The sequence below is a fragment of the Notolepis coatsorum genome (genome assembly GCF_963971535.1).
Source record: "Notolepis coatsorum genome assembly, chromosome: 1".
In the NCBI taxonomy this organism is placed as follows: domain Eukaryota; kingdom Metazoa; phylum Chordata; class Actinopteri; order Aulopiformes; family Paralepididae; genus Notolepis; species Notolepis coatsorum.
Genome location: NC_140165.1, coordinates 70,471,008 through 70,486,608, shown reverse-complemented (window position 1 = coordinate 70,486,608; position 15,601 = coordinate 70,471,008). Strand labels below are relative to the sequence as shown.

At 47.7% G+C, this 15,601-nt stretch overlaps 1 protein-coding gene across 1 annotated transcript in view; it reads right to left on the bottom strand.

The window, feature by feature from the left end:
• Positions 1-15,601, bottom strand: part of LOC311236995 (von Willebrand factor D and EGF domain-containing protein-like) — a gene marked incomplete at its 3' end in the record, with an annotated part of 171,117 nt that overhangs the window by 92,357 nt on the left and 63,159 nt on the right. The window contains 2 exon segments of the mRNA XM_084324804.1: positions 1-53; positions 7,007-7,121. The exon segment at positions 1-53 is cut by the window's left edge and continues 207 nt beyond it. Of these exon segments, the coding sequence (XP_084180930.1) occupies positions 1-53; positions 7,007-7,121 (168 nt within the window).

The window sequence follows — 15,601 nt, the reverse complement described above, 5'->3', positions numbered from 1 at the left end:
AGAGAAGGTCCGCAGGCGACCCGGGGGGCGGTGGAAGGCAGGGGGCTCGTTGACTGAGAGGGAGACAGGGAGGTGGGACAGGAGAGAGATATGAAGGCAGGGGGCTCGTTGACTGAGAGGGAGACAGGGAGGTGGGACAGGAGAGAGATATGAAGGCAGGGGGCTCGTTGACTGAGAGGGAGACAGGGAGGTGGGACAGGAGAGAGATATGAAGGCAGGGGGCTCGTTGACTGAGAGGGAGACAGGGAGGTGGAGAGAGATATGAAGGCAGGGGGCTCGTTGACTGAGAGGGAGACAGGGAGGTGGGACAGGAGAGAGATATGAAGGCAGGGGGCTCGTTGACTGAGAGGGAGACAGGGAGGTGGGACAGGAGAGAGATATGAAGGCAGGGGGCTCGTTGACTGAGAGAGGGAGACAGGGAGGTGGGACAGGAGAGAGATATGAAGGCAGGGGGCTCGTTGACTGAGAGGGAGACAGGGAGGTGGGACAGGAGAGAGATATGAAGGCAGGGGGCTCGTTGACTGAGAGGGAGACAGGGAGGTGGGACAGGAGAGAGATATGAAGGCAGGGGGCTCGTTGACTGAGAGGGAGACAGGGAGGTGGGACAGGAGAGAGATATGAAGGCAGGGGGCTCGTTGACTGAGAGGGAGACAGGGAGGTGGGACAGGAGAGAGATATGAAGGCAGGGGGCTCGTTGACTGAGAGGGAGACAGGGAGGTGGGAAAGGAGAGAGATATGGGTTATTTTCAACCGAGAGGAGGAGAGATGAGAAGGAGAGCAGAGGAGAGAAGAGAAGGGGAGAGGAGAGAAGAGGAGAGGAGAGGAGAGGAGAGGAGAGGAGAGGAGAGGAGAGGAGAGGAGAGGAGAGGAGAGGAGAGGAGAGGAGAGGAGAGGAGAGGAGAGGAGAGGAGGATAACTGGGGAGAGCAGTGCAGATAAGAGAAGGGGAGAGGAGAGGAAAATGAGAGGAGAGGAAAAGGAGAGGAGAGGAGAGGAGAGGAGAGGAGAGGAGGAGGGAGAGGGAGGGAGAGGAGAGGAGAGGAGAGGAGAGGAGAGGAGGAGGAGGAGGGGGAGGGGAGGGAGAGGAGAGGAGAGGAGAGGGAGGAGAGAGAGAGAGAGGAGAGGAGAGGAGAGGAGAGGAGAGGAGAGGAGAGGAGAGGAGAGGGAGGGAGAGGAGAGGAGAGGAGAGGAGAGGAGAGGAGAGGAGAGGAGAGAGGGAGAGGAGGGAAGGGGAGAAGGAGAGGAGAAGGAGAGGAGGAGAGAGAGGAGAGAGGAGAGGAGAAGGACAGGAGGAGGGGAGGAGGAGGAGACACAGTGGTTGGCTGACAGAATAGAAGTTACTATCCTGCCCTGGATCCTCTCAGGTCACAACTTGTTGGGAATAAACACTTCCAGGCAGCCGGCTGCCATTCCTTTGATCCCCTGACAATGGGGTGGATTACTGAGTGAATGACCTGCAGACCATGTAGCCGAGGAGAGGAAATACCTTTCAGCTATAGTGACCATGCTCATTTTTTTTTTTTTTTTTTTATTATTGGTCTTTTTCCCCCTCCATTTTCCTCCGATTTTCTCCCATCCCAATGTTAGTCGTATGCCAATTCCCAGTCCCTTCCTGGTCGCTGCGCACTTACCCCCCACAGTCAGATCATCTGGGAGAGTGGAGGCTACCACGTGCTTCCTCCGACACACGTCCAGCCAATCACCGCTTCTTTTCACCTGGCAGCGCGGATTCTCATCGAGAGGGCGTAGCGTGTGGGAGGACCACACTATCCCCCTCGAGTCCTATCCGCGCTTAGCAGGCGCCCCGACCGAACTGTAGGAGTCGCTGTTTACAACGACCCGGACCCACCCCGCCAGCTTCTCCCACCCTCTAATACAGCCAATTGTATTAGTGCAGACGGCCAGCCAAGCTGGTGACAACCCCGGAGCTGTGAGCTGGATTCGAACAGGCGAATCCAGCTCACAGCTCCGGGGCTGGTGACGAACGCAATCTCCGCTCGGCCACCTAACCGCCGTGACCATGCTCATTCTAAGAATCAACACGGAAACATTTATTCTGCGTTCAATTTGGAGGGACACTGTTGGAACAACAAGAAACAAATTACTTACTAGTTTTTAATTAATTAGTACTTTTTTAGTGTTTTATTCTACTTTACCTTGAGTACAAGAAGTGGTTACTTCTCTTACTATTACTACTATTCTGACATACTTAACCGCTGCCCTGGTACAGCGTGCGTCAGTCAGAGAATACACCGCCACGCAACCCGAAGACAGATTCCTGTGCATGACTTGATTGATTGCATAATTTCGGTTCTCTTTCCACACACCTCAAGAGTACAATAAACCATAAAGCCGGCCTATAGGCCTGTCAATCATGATCTTTACCTTGCCTCCCCGTTTCCCACATTATGGTGGACTGCGTTCAGTCACATTAACCATATAAGTGTAATACTATGCAAGGCATCTGGGGTGTGTTGTAGCCTGTGAGCAAGGCATCTGTGGGGTGGGGTGCAGTCTGTCTGTGGGGTTAGGGTGCTGCAGTCTGTCTGTGGGGTTAGGGTGCTGCAGTCTGTACCCAGGAGGGGAGCTGTCCGTCCACCTCTCGTTTCAGTATGAAGATCAATGTATTTATTTATAATAAAACACAAGATACGTGTGCCCTAGTGATAAGGATAAGTGCTCAATGAAGAAACCCACTCCCATTGCCAAAAGAAAGTCTGACATGCCTATAAATACTTCCTATGAAATTACACACTACAACTGTATTACGTGGCCCATAACGGCCCCCAAACAGCGCCGCCAACTTCAACAGACCCGCATCCCTTTGATGGGAGCTCCAGGTATTGACAATGATGCTACATACCCTACCACATGACCCCCAATGACACCACAACCCAACATGTAGATACAGTAGATAGATGCTACATACCCTACCACATGACCCCTAATGACACCACAACCCAACATGTAGATACAGTAGATAGATGCTACATACCCTACCACATGACCCCTAATGACACCACAACCCAACATGTAGATACAGTAGATAGATGCTACATACCCTACCACATGACCCCTAATGACACCACAACCCAACGTGTAGATACAGTAGATCAGGGGTCGGTAATTAGGTTTGGCGGCGGGCCAATTTTCCCCCAAGCCATTGAATGGCGGGCCAGAACCAAAAACAATGGCTAATTTAATATAATGATAGTGAATTTTTTTTTAACTCTGTCAAAATAAACGAGCTACATAGGTGGCATAATAAACTGTAAGCGACATTTACATTTAGTCATTTAGCTGACGCTTTTATCCAAAGCGACTTACAAGTTCTGTACGACAAGACAGCAAGAAGGGTACAACTCTATCAGCTGAGTAACAATGTTCATCAAAGTGTTGCGTGTTACAGTGTAGGTTAGTTTATTAGGACAGTAATGTTAGTCAGGGTTAGATATATATATATATTTTTTTTTTTATTTATTTTTTTTTTCATTTCAGATAATGGTTGAAGAAGTGAGTCTTTAGTCGACGGCGAAAGATTGGACGGGATTCGGCTGTCCTAACTGGGATGGGTAGTTCATTCCACCATTGTGGGGCAAGGACTGAAAATAGGCGGCTTCTCTTTGATGACCCTCCGGGAGCTTGGATAGGAGTAGGTCTGAGGCGGCCAGAAGATGCAGAGCGTAGGGGTCTTGAGGGTGTGTAGTTAGAGACCATTGACCGGAGGTAGGCGGGAACGGTTCCCTTTGCCGCACGGTATGCTAGGTCGAGGGCCTTGAAGCGGATACGTGCAGCAATGGGGAGCCAGTGCAGGTCCCTAAGAAGTGGGGTGACATGGGCCGACTTCGGTAGGTTTGAGATCAGGCGGGCGGCTGCGTTTTGAATGAGTTGAAGAGGCTTGGTGGCAGTGGCCGGGAGGCCAGCGAGCAGTGCGTTGCAGTAGTCGAGGCGGGAGATGACTGTTGATTGGACGAGGAGTTGGGTGGCTTCTTTTGTCAGGAAGGAACGTATCCTTCTGACGTTGCTCATATACATATACATATACATGCACTGAACATTATACCTTTGTCTTTTTTCCATTGTATTATAAAGCGCCTCTCTATCGGTCTATCCTACATTACGTGCGCGCAACGGTCTATCTGACGGCCACGGACCGGTTTAATGTTGAATGTTTAATGTTAAAACTATCGATTTATATGGAATTCGTTAAACTTATCCTTTGTCTTACTTATTATTATACTTATTGAATCTCAAACAAGCCTCGTCTTGTTAAATGAGACGGTCTGGTCTACGGAGGAGACTGGGGCTGACGCATCCAGATTGGGGAATCCCCCGCGATCGATTATTGACACTTTCGCTAAATATATTAATCTAGCTACTAACTGGGGAGACTGATCAATTACGGATAAAGGAATATAGTGGGACGATCGATTATGATAGTTAACCTTGTTAGATGAGGCTGCACTGGAAATGGCTCGTAATTCAAATTTCAGGAGCTTCTTCAAGCACTCTTTTTGTTTAAAGTTACTTGCATTGTTTTTGCATTGTTTTTAATTGCATTACTGTTCACATGCATGTGTGGTGCCATCAGCCATGAGTAAAGATAAAGCTTGAATGACTTACTGAACTGGTGTTTTTATTTCATGGACTCCTGTTTCCCATTTCAGCACCAAAAGCTGTCCACCTCACTTTGAGCAAGCCTATATACGGTACATTGCACCTCACTGCCTATACCTGTTATTCACTCTCAACATGGATAAAACATAAAGTATGCATATAATAAAAATAATATGATGAAAATAAAATAAATATCATATTCTCAAAATAAACTGACAGGGCCAGAAATTATTGCTGGCGGGCCAATTTCGGCCCGCGGGCCGCCTATTGCCGACCCCTGCCCTACCACATGGCCCCTAATGACACCACAACCCAACATGTAGATAGATAGATGCTACATACCCTACCACATGACCCCTAATGACACCACAACCCAACGTGTAGATAGATAGGCAGTGAGAGATCATCTGCCCTTTATTCATTGGCTTAGATTTTTTAGATTCAATTGTCTGGTCAATGTTAGCATGGTGTTATTCACCGCCAAAGATGGGAAAAAAATCAAATAATAATAATAATTTATATTCTCCTTTGGTTCATTACGATTTACTCACGCATATATAGCAGATACAATATTTCTGACACTGGGAATACATTCCCTGAGGTCCATGGACGTCCCTAGATACAGAGAACATGCAAATGGACCTTGTAGAAGTGGAGAAATCTTCCCTTTACTTAGGTATGTAGTTTTAGGCCAATTCTCTGAAAATGTGGCTAGGGCTTAAGAGGTTAAGCACACACTCAAATTCTAGTTGTAAGGAATTATTCTACCAAGCGTAAAGTTAATCTCGACAGCTCCCTTGACTCTGTTGTGATTGACAGCTCAGAACCAAACTACAATGGAGGGCAGAACTAAAGAGGGCAGAACCAAACTATAATGGAGGGCAGAACTAAAGAGGGCAGAACCAAACTACAATGGAGGGCAGAACTAAAGAGGGCAGAACCAAACTATAATGGAGAGCAGAACTAAAGGGGGCAGAACCAAACTACAATGGAGGGCAGAACTAAAGAGGGCAGAACCAAACTACAATGGAGGGCAGAACTAAAGAGGGCAGAACTAAAGAGGGCAGAACTAAAGAAGGTAGAACTAAAGAGGGCAGAACTAAAGAGGGCAGAACTAAAGAAGGTAGAACTAAAGAGGGAAGAACTAAAGAGTGCAGAACCAAAGTACGATGGAGTGCAGAACCAAAGTACGATGGAGGTCAGAACCAAAGTACGATGGAGGTCAGAACCAAAGTACGATGGAGGTCAGAACCAAAGTACGATGGAGGTCAGAACCAAAGTCAGAACCAAAGTACGATGGAGGTCAGAACCAAAGTACGATGGAGGTCAGAACCAAAGTACAATGGAGGTCAGACCCAAAGTACAATGGAGGTCAGAACCAAAGTACAATGGAGGTCAGAACCAAAGTACGATGGAGGTCAGAACCAAAGTACGATGGAGGTCAGAACCAAAGTACAATGGAGGTCAGAACCAAAGTACGATGGAGGTCAGAACCAAAGTACGATGGAGGTCAGAACCAAAGTACGATGGAGGTCAGAACCAAAGGTCAACGATTAGGGGACAGTTACACCTCAGACGTGTATGAACTTGTAAACAGGAACAGGAAGTTGGATTCATGCTCTGCTGGAAAGAAGCTGTATGAAGTAAGAAGATAAATTGTGTGTTGCGTGGTTCAAGGCTGTGATAGTTATACACAAATATGAAAAAGAGAGCAAATAAATGTTAAGGGTGAATTACCTGAATTACCTATACTGTAACTTCCATGAGTGTTTTTACACACGTTTCAACATGAATGGCATTGAATGACATTTAAAAAAGTAGACTGAGGTCTGCTATACTATAGCAGACCTCAGTCTACATTTTTAAATAGAGTATACATATATGTGTATACAGTATACAGTGTATGCTATAGCAGCTATAGCTATTGCAGCTATTGCAAAGTCAGTCCCTGTTTGAAGATTTTTTTAAAGATTTACAGTTCCAGTGTTCTATTGTCCATTTTGCATGTATAACCAGTTATTATCTAATTAATTAGAATGTTAGAATTCATTTTAGAATGATGATCAGTGTGACTGTACTCCTGAAAAAGTATAGATGGTTTATTTGTATTGGGAAAGACACAGACACATTAGCTGGTTGAACAACATCTATATGTGTGGTAATAATGCAGATATTGCGTGTATTTCTGTGAAAATGCGTGTGGCGCATGCCTCTGAATCCAACCAAAGCGGAAACGATCGCTTCCAGCCCGCGAGTCCGAATCAGACTGGTATACGGTTAACCGTCTGTAGTGTGGTAGTGAACGGGTTAACCGTCTGTAGTGTGGCGGTGAAAGGGTTAAGGCTACGTCTGCCCCCCTTCAATGATGTGATAGTAGCTGTTTTGTTTACCTTGATTTAGAGACCAGGAAAACCTGGACGTGCTGGGATCACAGAGGAGGCAAGGACTGGTGGGGTTGGAGTCTCCCTCCGAGAAGCACATCCCATCTATGTTACATGTGCTCTCCTGAGAGAGAGAGAGAGAGAGAGAGAGAGAGAGAGAGAGAGAGAGAGAGAGGGAGACATAATAACTAGTGCTGTCAAACGATTAAAATATTTAACTCGATTAATCGCATGATTGTCCATAGTTAACTCGCGATTAATCGCAAATTAATCGCACTTTTTTTTTTTTTTTTTTTTACCTTAAACAGATCTTTTTCAAGTTCCAAGTTTTAATACTCTTATCAACATGCGAGTCAACAAATGCTTGCTTTGTGCAGCCATTTAACACAAAAGGATGACCCTCATGCATTGCAAATTTGCATCAAATTCAAAACAGAGTGATGCACAAAATAACAAAAGAAAATAATAATTTAAAACAATGAATAAAGTGTGCATGAAATAATAGGGGAAAGAAAACGTTAGGAACTTGTTACATTCACACACACAAGGGCTGATTAATCACACACCCCCCTCTCTCCCTCACACACACACTCTCCCAGGTCTTTTTCTCTTTTGCCCCTTCCTCATCTCTCTCACCCCCCTCTCTCTCTATATCTCACACACACACACACACACACACACACACACACACACACACACACACACACACACACACACACACACACACACACACACACACACACACACACACACTTCAGAAACAAACATAGTATCAATGAGAGCATCAATAATACACCTGAGTGAAGTCTAGTAAAAATTTTTTTTTTTTTTTTTTTAGTTAATCTTGAGTTAAAAAAATTAGTGGCATTAATAGAATCGGGAGTTAACGCGATATTAACGCGATATATTTGACAGCCTTAATAATAACAATTAGATAAAATCTCAATGTTACACAAACAGAGACCAATATTAAGCTTGTTTTTCCAAACTACATGTTGCTTTTCTCAGTTTGTTTTTCTTTTGGCTTCTCTTCCTCCTGAGACTCCGGATAACAGACAGGAAACAGACTATAAATAAACACACAACAAGTTCATCCTAACAGGTCCTTAAATTTTATTCAACATTGGCAGGTGTGGATGTGCGTGTGTGTGTGTGTGTGTGTGTGTGTGTGTGTGTGTGTGTGTGTGTGTGTGTGTGTGTGTGTGTGTGTGTGTGTGTGTGTGTGTGTGTGTGTGCGCGTGTGCGCGTGTGTGTGTGTGTGTGTGTCCTCTTTGTTTTACTGTGTCCTACCAGTTTTTATTACTTTCATTGCTTTATTATGTTTTTAATCCTGATCGCTTTTTTCAACCATAAATCGTCTCCTCCGCCCTCTCACTGCCTCCCACACTGATGCTCCTGACCTCTGCTCTAAGTTCCTGGACTTTTTCCAGGCTAAAGTGACTTCCATCCACCAACAACTCATGGTGCCCGCCCCCTCCCCTCCTCACTTACCCCTGACGCCGGACTACATGCTCCCAGCTGCATCCCTCCATCCCCAGTGCTCTCTCTCCTCCTTCTCCCCAGTGGATGTTCCGCTGGTCATGAAGCTGGTTACCAGAGCCAAAGCTTCCACCTGCTCCCTCGACCCCATGCCTACGGTACTGGTCAAGGCCTGCCTTCCTACCCTCTGCCCCATCATAACGGACATCATCAACTCCTCTCTGTCATCTGGAATAGTTCCCTCCTGTTTCAAAACCGCCTCCATCACTCCCATCCTAAAAAAGCCTGGTTTGGACCCTGAGGTGCTGGACAACTACCGGCCGATCTCCAACCTTCCTTTCCTAAGCAAAACCTTGGAAAGGGCAGTCGCCGCCCAGCTTCATCAACATCTGTCCAACCATGAGCTCTACGAACCCCTTCAGTCAGCCTACCGAGCACATCACAGCACAGAGACCGCCCTCATCAAGATCACTAATGACCTCCTCCTTGCTGCAGACTCCGGACACATCAGCCTCCTCATCCTTCTCGACCTCTCCGCGGCGTTCGACACAATATCCCACTCAGTCCTCCTCAAATGCCTCTCTGACAACCTAGGCATCACCGGTACAGCTCTGTCATGGTTTCATTCATATCTCACTAATAGATCTCAGTTTGTCAGCGTCAGCGGCTCATCCTCCCCCCCGGCCCCAGTCAACCACGGTGTCCCCCAGGGCTCTGTGCTGGGTCCCCTACTATTCACCATCTACATGCTCCCCCTCGGTCAGATTATACGTCACCACGGACTCAACTTCCACTGTTATGCTGATGATACTCAGCTCTACATCAGCACCTCACCATCCTCCCAGCTCCCCCCACAGTCTGTAGTCAACTGCCTCCACGCTATAAAAACCTGGATGGCAACCAAATTACTCAAACTCAACAGCAAAAAGACAGAGCTCATGGTTGTGGCCCCCAAGGCACTGCTCGGGAAGGTTGGAGATCTCCTCCTCCACGTTGACGGCTCTTCCATCTCCCCGTCTCTCGAAGTCCGTAACCTGGGCGTCACCCTTGACTCCACACTTTCATTTCACTCCCACATCAAATCTGTCACCAAGTCTGCCTTCTACCACCTCAGGAACATCTCCCGTCTCCGACCCTCACTCTCAGACTCTGTGGCGGAGACCCTGATCCACTCATTTGTCACCTCCCGGTTGGACTATTGTAATGGAGTCCTGTTCGGGGTACCCAGCAAAGCCCTGGACAGGCTCCAGTATGTCCAGAACTCAGCTGCCAGGGTTCTCACTCACACCAAGCCCTGGCAGCACATCACCCCCACCCTCATCCATCTCCACTGGCTTCCAGTCAGGTTCCGCATCACCTTCAAACTCCTGCTCCTCACCTACAAATCCCTCCATGCCCTCGCCCCCCGGTACCTGTCTGATCTCCTCCACCAGTACACTCCATCCCGGAACCTACGATCCTCTGATCTAGGTCTCCTCTCCATCCCTCGCACCAGGTTACGGACTTTTGGGGACAGAGCCTTCAGCGTGGCGTCCCCTACCCTCTGGAACTCTCTCCCCCCCGAAATCCGCAACGCCCCAACCCTGGACACCTTCAAATCCGCTCTAAAAACACACCTCTTCACCAAGGCTTTCCCCATCAGTTAGTTTTAGATTAAATTAGGTCCATTATCCCCTACTTTCCCTCATCCCCTTTCCCCCTCCCCCCCTACTTTCCTTGCCCTATTTTTTGTCCTGATTGTAAAGCGACCTTGGGTTCTATGAAAGGCGCTATATAAATTTGATTTATTATTATTATTATTATTATACTGTTTGTTTTTGTTGCTTTCATTGCTTTGCTATGTTTTTTTTCTTTCTTTTAATCTTATACCTTGCCTCACACTAATTTGTTTTTATCAACTTGCTTGTGAAGCACTTTGGTGTCAGCTGCCGCTGCCTGGAAATGTGCTATACAAATAAAACTGACTTGACTTGACTTGTGTGTGTGTTACTATGGCCAACTGAGAGGAGCAGAGCGGGCTGCTGGAGGCCAAAAGAGGCGCTTTAAGGACTATACCAGGGACCCCCTAAAGTGTGCAAACATCAACACCACGCAGCTTGAAACTCTGGCACTCGACAGATCAGCCTGGCAAGTCACTTGTGCCGCTGCAGTTTCCCAAATACACCGAACCAACCAAGACCGAAGATCTGAGAGGCGCACGCAACGATGGGTGTGCGGCTCGAGGATCGGACTCAACGCCCACGAGTGTTGCTGAACCATCCCTGGAGCAAGCGTCATCATCGAACACGAGGGACAGCTAAGAGGTGTGTGTGCGTGCGCGTGCCATGCGTGTGTGTGTGTGTGTGTGTATGTGTGTGTGTGTGTGTGTGTCTGTGGGTTAAAGAGACACCAGGGTTCTCCAGGGTTCTCCAGGGTTCTCCGGGGGCTCCTCAGTGAAGACAAGGTTCCGTCTGTTTTCTTCATTCAGGAACCCAAGCCGTACTCCTCTGTACTCAGGAGCAGCTGTCAAAGTGCCAAGACGCGGGGCTGCTCATTTAACCAGATAACGAAGGTTATGAATTATAACCCCAGTTATATTAATATTGGCGTACGTTTAAATGTACATTTAGTCATTTAGCTGACACTTTTATCCAATGCGACTTAAAACCCTTTCACTACCACACTACAGACGGTTAACCTTTCACTGCCACACAACAGAAGGTTAACCTTTCACTACCACACTACAGAAGGTTAACCTTTCACTACCACACTACAGAAGGTTAACCTTTCACTACCACACTACAGAAGGTTAACCCTTTCACTACCACACTACAGAAGGTTAACCCTTTCACTACCACACTACAGACGGTTAACCTTTCACTACCACACTACAGAAGATTAACCTTTCACTACCACACTACAGAAGGTTAACCTTTCACTACCACACTACAGAAGATTAACCTTTCACTACCACACTACAGAAGGTTAACCTTTCACTACCACACTACAGAAGGTTAACCCTTTCACTACCACACTACAGAAGGTTAACCTTTCACTACCACACTACAGAAGGTTAACCTTTCACTACCACACTACAGACGGTTAACCTTTCACTACCACACTACAGAAGGTTAACCCTTTCACTACCACACTACAGAAGGTTAACCCTTTCACTACCACACTACAGAAGGTTCTATATCGTACTAGCTTCCGCTCAGCGTCATCTGCACATATCTCACTCCAGTGACATGCACTGAATAAAAACTTCACAAATGCACCTTACATACCAGCATCCGTCTGGCCACACCCCCATCTGCTACCTACATAAGCAGGGGTGGGGCCACACACTCATCTCCTTCTCAAATTTCACCCCAAGAGAGTGCCTGTATACCAATCACTTGACGTGGGAAAGAAAGTATTTAGCTGAAGAAAAGAACACGGAGATACGTTGACGTTATATCTTTATTTTCTCTCTCACTATTTTGAGAAAATACGGTGATAATGTCTTCGTCACTGGAGTGTCTGGAAGATGATGATCATTCTGACCTCCACCGGCTTTTTCGTATTAGGGGCTCGCGTCGCTGATATACTCCCCACCTGCAGTCCTCCTTGCTGCGGCTGGATAGGTATTGAACCTCCGGTTATACAGCTGGACTGTGGGAGGCACCGGCTGTTGTGAGAAACTGGTTGCTTCCGAGCTGGGTGAGTAATGTTTTGCTTGCGAGCGCCAGTTGTCTGCTAATGCTATGGGGGTTAGCTGACAATTTTACGAAGGCCGGCCCCAGATTGGGGTCCTCTGCTCGGCTTCTTAGGTGGCGGACGGAGGATCCTGGTCTGACGCCCATGATGGTCAAACTAGTGGGCCGTGACCGAGACCTGGTTTGAACCCGGGATTCTCTGGACAAGCGGATGCTTCTCTGTCCCGTGCAGGCCCCATCTTTCACATGAATGTGAGAGTACACCCTAAAACACGAGGAAATGTGGGTATGGATCTTCTTTATCGGTAGTTCCATGCTCAAGTCGGCTGCAGCCTGTATGGGAATTGAGCCGACTCCGCGGTATGTCTGGTATATCACCGTTGAAAACTGTGTTTGACATTTCTTTTTCTCTTCTCTCTTAGGATGAGGAGGGTTTCAGGCGGCGGCCTGTCTGAAGTGTGGCTTGTTATGTCGTTGTGTACAGTTCAGGTGATAGCTGCTTAGCTTGCGTGCTAGTTTGTGGCCTACTGTTAGCCAGTCAGCTGTTAGCTGCTGTGCTAGCTTGTTGTGTTCACTAGGCTAGGAAACGTTAGCTTGTTGCTATCAGTCGGGCGGCTGTTAGCTTAATGCTACACTGTTGAACGTTACTATGAGTATAACATGCCTTAAACACTCTGACTACGACGTCATCTTTGACAGAGGATGTTAGTCGACCCTACACCGGGTGCCATGCCAGCGAGGACTTCGTCAACATGGAGAACGGCGGCTGGGTGGCGTAGCGGACATTACCCTCGTCACCAATGCAGGAGATGCCGGGTTCGACTTCGGTGTCCCGTTAACCAGTGTTGCAGTCCTCTCGGCCTGCGCTCAGGGTGGAGGTATGAGTCCTGACCGGACTTTAAACACTTCTTCTTTCCTTCCCTTCTAAATGTTTTGTAATAACGATGTTTCCAAAACGTGTGTTGCTGCAATACATTGAGGATACGACGCGTGTTGTGTGTGAATTGTCTTGTCTGGTATAGCTTCTCTCTACATAGAAAATCGGCGTTGTTTTTTACATGTGTAAAAATGAACTGGTTAGTTGTGATGAGAACATGTGTGTTCATGTAACGTTTGTAACGTGGGTGAACTCACAACTAAGTGGGTTAATTAACCTGTGAAGCTATGCTTAGTGACATGTGATTGAGGAATGAATCCTTTTCTCAGCCTGTGATGACAATGAACAGCATGTTCACATATTAACAGGGGTACCTGTTCAACCTGGTCGTATCAAGGGTAAGGTAGGAGGGGTGACCCCCCCGGTTTCCCTGGGGCTTCCCCCCTCCTCTCAGACATGTTTGTTTACAATATATTGTGTCACTGTGTTTGTGGGGATACGATGTAACCCTCAGCTTAAGCTGCTGGGGTTGTGCTTCCGCTTGAGAAACGATTATTTTCCTAGGGAAAAGGTTGTTTGGTCACTATCATGTGTGCTTAGCAAGGCCTGTGGCCAATACGTAATCAAGGACTTATGTCTCTCTCGTTATGAAAAACGGCGTTCCTCTGTAGTAAGAGTGTACTTTTGCCATTTTTTTTTGTGATGAAGGGTTGTGTGTGTCGTTGAGATCTACAACTGGGTTAGATTTTGGCCCACAGAAGCACATGTGTAAGTCTGGTACCGGGGCTCTTAAAGGGGCCCTCTCTGTTCTGTGTTTTTTCCTTAGTAAAAAGCACATGAGCTATGTGAAGCTGTTAAATGCTTCATGTAGCATGCTATGACTGGGTCATGGCTCTACTTTGTCATTACATCGTATCAGGGGTGAGGGGTCGTAAAGGGGTGAACTGGTAAACCTTTCCTCCCCTTTTCTGATTGGTCAGGGGTTAAAACCCCCTGTCCTTCAGGGTTCCTATCACGTTGCTGTTCGGCACGTTACAGGGTAGGGGCGGGGGGGGTAGGGAGTTTCCTGGTCCCACGCCCTGAAAGATTGGGCGTGTGCACCGCGGAAATTCCCCTGCCATAGAGTACGTCACTGAGCGCGTTTCTATTGGTAAGACTTCCGTGAGTTGTTCAGGTTCCATGTTATGGATCTGTTTCAGGGAGTTGTCAGAGCCTCCTCCTCACGAAGCTCCTCCTCAGGGAGAAGTGCCTTCTGTGAGTTCGGACCCTCCTTCCCAGTGAGGGAGCCTCCTCAGAGTTTCAGAGCCTCCTCCTCAGATTGTCAAGGTGAGTAGAACTTCAAAAAGGAGTTCTGCTCTATTGTATGTGTATTCGATTAAATTCGATTATTGAGTGTGTATTGGTTCAGAGCCTCCTCCTCGGAGAGTCCTAACCCAAGTGTTACATAGCTCAATGTTGCAATATTTCTTTTCAATCTATACAGCTCGCGTGGGAAGTCTCTCTGGGGGTTCCCCGTCCTCTCCTTTTTGGAGTAGGTGGATGGGGTATTGTTTAGGGTTTCCCTGACTCCTCGCCTTACAGGTCTGTTGAGTCATGGGTTCCCCCCCGTCATAGGGGTACGTCGCTCACCGTCCCCTCTTATGAAGTGTGGTTGACGGGGTGGTGTTTCCCTCAGCCGCGTCGCATGGGACCCATGTCCGTATTATTTTTTCTGAATTTTTTTTAAATAAAAAATCGGCTTCTTGTCGTTCCCCAGGCGGCTTGGAGGAACGGTATCTGGTGTCTTGTTAGACTATCCATTGATGTGTTTTGGGTCTCGACGTGTACATAGTGCTGGCTCTGGGTGTTTCTGATAGGAATCACGCATGAGGCTGGTGCGCCTTGGTTGCTCGTTATTAAAACGGCGTTTTTATAGGGCAACTGGGATGGAGCGCCAGTTTACTAGGTGGTCTCGACGAATTCTCGTTCATATCTGGGGGATGTTAACGGAATAGATCAAAGCATAGGTAGAGGGGCCTCACGCCCTTGGGGTGGGCCACTGAGCGCGGTACGAATAGGACCGTCTGGGTGGCGCCCTCTATAATGTTTTAGATCGACACGCGTATCTACCCCCTCTCCTGGAGTGGGGATGTCGGCGTGATTAGGGCACGGGACTGGTTCTGGTCACGCTGGTCCAGGTCAGTTAACCCGTTGTCCGCCGGGGACGCAGATCTTCTGTTCTGGTACCCTGAGGGACTTGTGCTTTTTTCAGGGGGAAAAATGCCGGGTCGGCCTGGGTGTCACAGGGTTGGGCGTTATGGAGACACTGTTGTTGGTACATGTTGTACCTTGTGCTGTCATGAAGGGGCTTGGTTCTCCATTCTTTTCGCCCCTCTCTTCTCCCGCTTACGCATGGCTGAGAGGGGGCTGTTGAGGTGGTCTTTATAGAACTCCTCTGGCATCCCTGTGTGCTTCCCGGTCCGCCGGGCCCAGTCCGAAGTTGTTTTCGTTGACCCGTAGGCCTGGGATAACCCCTTTTTGAAAACTGAAACACTTGTACTGCGGTATAGCCAGTGTATACCCGCAGGTGTG